The sequence below is a fragment of the Gracilinanus agilis genome, chromosome 4 (assembly GCF_016433145.1).
Source record: "Gracilinanus agilis isolate LMUSP501 chromosome 4, AgileGrace, whole genome shotgun sequence".
Classification (NCBI taxonomy): Eukaryota; Metazoa; Chordata; class Mammalia; order Didelphimorphia; family Didelphidae; genus Gracilinanus; species Gracilinanus agilis.
The window spans coordinates 218,906,172-218,913,993 of record NC_058133.1 but is presented as its reverse complement, the minus strand read 5'-3'; the positions used below and the strand labels follow the sequence as shown (position 1 = coordinate 218,913,993).

At 34.5% G+C, this 7,822-nt stretch overlaps 1 protein-coding gene across 1 annotated transcript in view; it reads right to left on the bottom strand.

The window, feature by feature from the left end:
* Nucleotides 1–7,822, bottom strand: part of ABCA5 (ATP binding cassette subfamily A member 5) — a 172,899-nt gene that overhangs the window by 122,119 nt on the left and 42,958 nt on the right. Inside the window, exon 8 of the mRNA XM_044672184.1 lies at nt 6,784–6,972. Coding sequence (XP_044528119.1) covers nt 6,784–6,972 — 189 coding nt within the window. The remainder of the gene's footprint in view (nt 1–6,783; nt 6,973–7,822) is intronic.

Sequence of the window (7,822 nt, the reverse complement as noted above, 5' to 3'; positions counted from 1 at the left end):
TATATATTTTATTTTTTAAAACATTTTTTTTTATGAGAGCAATTGATTTTTCCTTTTTCTCATCTTGTACTGGAAGTACATATATAATCATTATTTATCCTTTTTCTGATTCTACAGCGATATAAGCTTAATGCAAATACCTGAGCCTATAGGACTGTGATTTATATGCCTCTCTGATTCCAGAAGGGAACATAAAGCCGTTAATAGTGCTAAGAAAGCACATGGTCAGAGACTTGACTAAAAGATCTGCATGGATTGCAGAGTTCTATGCCAATACTTTAGGGCTTAGAAATTGGGGTTTGAATCCTGGAGTCCCAGTCTTTTCTAAAACTTTAGAGGACGTGGGTCCCCTCAACTAAAATTCCTAGGCCAGCACCTAAGATTGGTTATTTATTTGGCTCACTTCCCTGAAAAGCTGATGGTAAATCAGATCAGAGAGAAACATTTCCTTAAGTCCTGGCCCTGAATGGGCAATTGCAAACTGCTGAATTCACTTTAATTAGGCCTTCATTCAAAGGTCTAAGTTTATTTTCCCTACATTTTTTTCACATTTTACATTTCATTCACAAGTTAATTTTTTCTTTTTTTTCTTGAATTTTATTCTTTTTATTTTGTCATCCTTAGCTGACCTGAGGTACCCTTTTTAAGAAAAAAAGGTGTGTTTAGAATTTTCCTCAGGGGGATGTCTGTTAAGTTTTTTAAAATTCGATAATGTAAAAATATATGTATATTTAACCCTTTTAGGAGTAATTTCAGGGGGAAATGTATAATTCTCAGAAGAAAATGTATGTTTTATAATCTATAATGTAAAGTTTAAATTCTTTTGAGAATAATTTCAGGATAAGGATTTTGCCATCTCCCCAGAATCCTGACTGTTTGGTGAAGACACCATGAAGATGCCTGAAAAGCCTTCACTGTACCATGAAGACCAAAATTTGAACTTCGGGGTGCAGTTGATTGAACTATGGGGAGTGGAAATTGAGTTGTATATATTGCTTTAATTGTACACTGTTATACCAATAGGGGACTGCCCCCAAATTGGTTTTTTTGTCAGTGTGGCTAGTTTTATCCATTTGTTTATCCATTTCTTTTATCCCCCAAATTCCTAAAATTTTAGAAGTTGTCTATGTTTACAGGTCCAGCAAAGAAAAAAGACCAACTTTTTTTTTTGCCAGACCTCAGGGGGAAATGTTAACTGAAATTTGGGAAATGCCATTTAAAAGTATATATATGTGTGTATATATATATATATTTGTTTATTTGTTTATTTATTTGTATTTTCTATGGACACTTGGGGACCTAAAAAAAAAAACTACATTTCCCGTGGTCCAACAGGTTTCCTGTTTTGGATTACATTTTCAAGGTGAGGGACTGTTTTAAATAGGGAGAAGTGACTTTGAACTTCCTCTTTAGCTACCTGGGCGAGAGGCGGTAACAATAATGGCTGGGGCGGCAGTTTTGAATTCTTACAAGCGCATGGTCTAACGAATTTACCAGTACGGCCATGGCTTTAATTAAAATACTAATTTCTATATTTATATCAGTCTTTATCATTTTTAATAGTAACATATAAAAAAAAACCTTCAACCTATTTCAAAAGGGAGTTAGAGCATAAGAACCTTCAAATTCGGGGGAACAAGTCTAATGTGGGAAAGTAGCAAAGCATGAGAGTGTTTGGGCTCATGGGGTTAAATTCTGTGTTAGAAAGTATTGAGGCAAAAAGGTATTTTTGTTTTGTCATGTTGTGGCCTTCAAACTATGACACAGAGAAAAAAAGCAGCTTCTCCTACCTTGTTTTTTATTAAGGGTAGGGGCTATTAACTCATTAAATGCTGTTTTATTATAGAGTCCCTTAATACTCCCCTTAATGAATTCTATAAGGGAAATTCTATAAATGGATCTCTATAAAAGGATTTCATATCTATACTATAAAACTTGAGGCTATCCTAAAAATACAGACTATAATAATTTTAATAAAAAGTGTTGATCAGATGAGAGCCACGCAAAGGGATCTGATTGGGTATCCATCTATCCTGTGGCCTGATTTTCAGACAACTGGGATCAGTGTAAGGCTCTGCCATCTGCATTTTTGATAGAGCTCTGATGGGGGGGGGGACCCTTATTTCTCTGAGGGGCTCCAGGCAGATAGGGACATAATAAGAGCTATTAAAACAAGTTGACTATCAAGAATTATAGGGGCAGCAGTGGATTGAGAGCCAGACCTAGAGATAGAAGGTCCTGGATTCAAATCTGTCCTCAGACACTTCCTAGCTGTGTGACCCTGGGCAAGACACTTAACCCCCATCACCTAGCCCTTACCATTCTGCCTTGGAATCAATACACACTATTAATTCTAAGATAGAAGGTAATGGTTAAAAAAATCATAAAACCTCTGAACTGAAAGTTATCTAACTTCAATCCAACCTAAGAGAAAAAAAATATTGAATTTACATCTAGTAAGCCAGTATCTATTTCCTGACATTTATTTTACAGCACTTTAACACAATGCCTGGTGCAGTGACTGCTTATTTAACTGAATTTAATAACTATATTCCACAAACCAGTATCTTTACCTACATATCAGTTTTTGGAAGATGTGGGTTATATGAAGAAAACATAACTCTGCAAACTTGGTAATTCTCCACAAAGTACTTAAATAAATTTTTATTTAACTGATATATAATCAGCTTACTCCTTCATCCCACTCAATCACACACAGAAATGACCATATCCTTGATATTGCCATTATCTTTAAATGAACCATCTCCATGTTTATGAACTTTGAAATTCCCTTATCAGACCTCCATCTACTGGCTTTCCACCTCTCTCTTAGCCTCTTTCTTCATTTACACTGTGACCTTTAATCCCTTGATCCTTCAGCTTTCTCTCAGGCCATCATGTTTACAATGCCACACTGTCCTCCTTTCTCCAATATGATGCCTTGGTGAACCAATTCACCTCGAGTTTTCCACCCTCTTTTAATATCACCAAATTTGCTGTGCCAGCCCTCAATCTTAGATCACTCCCAGCATCCTCTGACTTCATTCCTACAAATACTACTGAATAAAGCTGGAGAAAATCACAATAATGACAATTGGATACATACAAATTTGTTACATAATCTCAAGTGGGCCCACACTACTATTAGGAAATTCTTTTATACATACCTAATTATCTCATTATCCAAATTTATCACAGTGGCTCTTCCAAACCTTTTCATCCATCCTCAAACCTCCTATGGCTCACCTTCCACTTGCCTTCTCAAGTGAAAATCTTGTCTCATGTTTTACAAGGGCAAAAAGGCCACTTGCCAAAAGCTCCCTCCTCATCTTTCATCATCACCTAGATGGTTCCTCTTACTATCACTTCTTTTACCCCATGTCACATGAAATGGACCTTCTTGTTGCCAAATCCAAACTGCATGCCCAATGATTCTACTCCATTCAGTCTTCTACTGTAGCAGGCTGTCCCTTCTGTCATCATCACTCTTTCACTTCTCTCTTACTGGAGACTACCTACTTTCTTATAAACAGGCCCATGACTTCTACTTTAAAAAAATCCTCACTTAATCCATTCATCCCCCACAATCATCCTATATCCTGTCTATATTGGATATATTCCACATTTTGTAATCTCTTTGAGGTCATCTACAATAGACGTCTCCACTTCCTCTCTTCTCATTCGCTTCTTAATATTCTACAATGTGGCTTCTGACTTCATCATTGTACCAAAATTTCTCTTTCAAAAGTTACAAAATACAATGATGTCTTTCTCGATCCTCATCCTTTTTTGACCTCTCTGCAGCCTTGAACACTGCCTGCTATCTTCTTCTACTTGACACTAAATTCTCTCTAGAATTTTGTAACACTACTCCCTCCTATACTCCTCCTATCTTCACTCAGGTAACTCTCACTAATACAGAGTGTCCCAGAGGCTTCATTCTAGGCCCTCTTCTCTTCTCTCCCTAGACTATTTCACATGGTAATCTCATCAATTTCCATGGATTCAATTATCTCCATAATAATGATTCTCCAAATTACTAATCTGCCTACTAGGTATCTCAAACTAAATATCCTATAGTTATCTTAAATTCAACATATCCAAAACTTAATTATCTTTTTCTCTTAACCTTTCCAAACTCCTTTATTACTATCAAGAATACCACCAATTGGGGGCAGCTGGGTAGCTCAGTGGATAAGAGCCAGGCCTAGAGACGGGAGGTCCTAGGTTCAAATCTGGCCTCAGACACTTCCCAGCTGTGACCCTGGGCAAGTCACTTGACCCCATTGCCTACCCTTACCACTCTTCTGCCTTGGAGCCAATACACAGTATTGACTCCAAGACGGAAGGTAAGGGTTTAAAAAAAAAAAAAAGAATACCACCAATCTATTAGTCCTCTAGGCTCACAATGTTGGTGTTATCCTCGTCTCCTATCTCTCACTCTCCATATCTGAATTGTTGCCAAGACCTCTTGAATTCACCTTTGTGATGTCTTTAAAAACACTCCTTTCTCACCTCTGATAGTGCCACCACCATGGTTTAGGCCCTCTTCTACTCATGTCTGAACTTTTGCAATTGTCCACTGTTTGGAGTTAAAAGGAGGGCACCTAGGTTAGTATAAGGAAAGTAGTGAAATCATTTCTTATACTTAAAACCTTCACACTTAAAGGTCCTAAAGATAAGCACCTTCAAACATTTGAATGTGCAAAAGCCATAATGGAAAGAATGATCAATAAAAAAGTCTTAATTCATTTCTACTTAAACTCAAAAACTGGTTAAGGACAAAAACACAATTCAAATTTCCTTTTGATAATTTTTATATCAAGGGCCATCCATATCATTTATCCATCACTTAAGAGCTTTTCAAAATGCCAAACTATTCCCACATGTTTTGGTTTTTTAAAAGGGGATGCATTAAGACAAAAAAAACCTAAAAAAATCTTAAAGTTAATAAATTCATTTTAATTGCAAAATTTTTATCTGAAATAAAATAACTTGGATACTTGAGTGAGAATTTTAATTTTCATAGACCATAATATAAAAAAGTGCTGAGAAAATTGCAGACTCAAGTTTAAAATGCCCCATTACTAAATGCTATATAAAAGATCTAAAAATACTTAGTGTTTATTAATGCTAGTATGCTAATTTTATTTTAAATAGGCCAAGTTCATGAAAGAATTGCATTTTTGCCATCTTTTACAGTTTATACAGTACAATGGGTGTCCCCTTTTATAATCAATTAACACAGAGTGAAATTGTATACAAAAGTCTAATTGTATACAAAATGTAAAATTAGAAAACAGAAAATCTCTATCCCACACAACACTTTGTAGCTGTATTACTTTGGACAAGTTATTTAAACTCTACAAGTCTTGGTTTTCTCATAAGCAGAGTGGCAATAATCATTCCCAGCCTACTGGCACTGTTTATTGAGAGACTATAAATATTCACCCCATCAATAAAAGTTGGTCAGATAAATGAAGGGGTGTTGTGAGAATTAAATGAGAAAGTCTTAGAACTTAAAGAAAGAATAAAGAAATTAAAATTTAAATATGAAATGGCATATGATTTTATGATCATTTTATAGAACTTTTATAAGGCAGTTTGTGGAATGTTTAGAAGAGAAATATAAAATAGAGGAAATGATGCAAACAAGCTTCTCAAGGAGTTTGGTTGAGAAAGGTAGGAATAGCTAGAAGGGATGATGATAAGGCCTAGTAAGGATTTTGGAGTTGGGAGGTTTTTTTGGGTTGTCTTTAAAGGATATGGTAGACTTAGGCATAACGGCAGCTAAGTGATACAATTGGTAGAGTGCCTGTCCTAAAACCAAAAAGAATTATCTTCCCGAGTTAAAATCTAGACTTAGACACTTATTAGCTGTGTGACCCTAAGCAAATCACTTAACCCTGTTTGCCTCAGTTTCCTCATCTGTTAAACGTTAAAGAAGGAAATGGCAAATCACTACAGGATCTTTGCCAAGAAAACCTCAATGGAGTCATGAAGAATTAGATACAACCAAAAAAACTAAACAATAAAGTCTTAGGCATGTCTGTAAGCAAAAAGTAAGTAATCATTAGACAGGGAAATATTTAAGACTAAAGTGAATGAGTGGGGATACTAATAGAGGAAATCTACACAGAGAGAACTCTCCTACCACCTCTTCATTACAGATTGAAGTATTTATTTGATAATAAATCTTTGGTCAAGACTACAATCTTTGGTTTTAACATTTCTCAGTATAAAAATATGACTCAACACAATATGATATTTAAAAAAAACTATATTACTGAAAAATGATGAAATTTTCATTAAGATATCTACAATATTTAAAATAAAATCTTAAAAACACCGTCGTAGCAATGATCCTTTTATATTTTGCACAAAGGAAAAAATGGCATTCTTAAAAGCCACAAGAGCATGTACTCTTGATTTTTTCCAGTAATAATTATATTATATAAAGAGGATTAAAAGAACCTTTTCTCTTGCTTTTTTATTTATATCTCCAATACTCAGCACAATGCTTTGCACATAGTAAGTTCTTAAATAAATGCTTTGTCCAGTCATTCAAAAAACCAGAAAGGTTTTAACTAAGTTATGGAAAACTATAAGAATATAAATTGTCATAGATAAAATGTATTTCTAATCCTAATTATAATACCTTTATCATATTCAAAAATTTTGGAGCATCTGTAACACATCAAAACTTTTCTAATGCAGCATAACACTTCCCTTGAAGTATAAAGAAAGAGAATTCAGTGAAAGTACAATAATCAATTTACTCACCTGTGTAATACCAATTAAAAATGTACATTGACAGAAGGGGCTTAAGAGCCATACCAAAGACTTAGGAAAATCTTCCAGCAGAACAATCAAAAGGCCCACAAATCCAAATGCCACGGTAGCTAAAAATTCCACTATTCCCACATGTTTTGATTTTTTAAAAAGGGGTGTAAGCATTAAGGCAAAGAAAACCTTAAAAAAAAATCTGAATGTTAATAAATTCATTTTAATTGTAAAATTGTTATCTGAAATAAAATAACTTAGATACTTGAGTGAGAATTTTAATTTTCATAGACCATAATACATAGAAGTGCTGAGAAAATTGCAGACTCAAGTTTAAAATGCCCCATTATTAAAAGCTATGTAAAAGATCTGGAAGTATATTCAAGTTTTATACATATAGATGCATACATATCAGAAAGATCTATAACTATTTACTAAGTATTTACCTTGTAAGGAACTGTGACAAATACAACAGGGTTGCTTTCAAACTAAGGCAAAAGAAGGGAATTTGGGCCTGTTATCTCCTCAATGTAGAGAATACACTATTGAAACTTCCTTCACTAATGCAGATGGGCAATTAGAGACTAAATGACTTGCTTAATATAACACATCTAGTATATGTCAGAGGTAGAACTTGAAACAAGTTCAAAATTGGCCCTTTTTCCATTAATCCATACTGCTTCCTTTAATAAAGTTGCAGTTATGTCTCTATATTTACATATAATTAATAAAATTAAATAATTTTATCATGCATATTATGTATGCATGATCCCAAAAGGCAAGGGAGAAGTACATGGTGGGCATGATTAGGTTACATCAGAATGTCAATGAAGAGTTATGCAAAACAAGTAGTATGAAGGCTGGCTATCATCAAAAAAAAGTGTCTGACAACAGAAGTAAGTGGGATATTCACATAGTAAGAGCTGAAGGATAATCACTGTATGGTTTTTCTGCTTCATACACTGTTAGTTCTAGAGCAAACCCTCAGAACACTGACTGGAACACTTGCAGAGAATAGGGGCAAGAGTTACTTCAATTA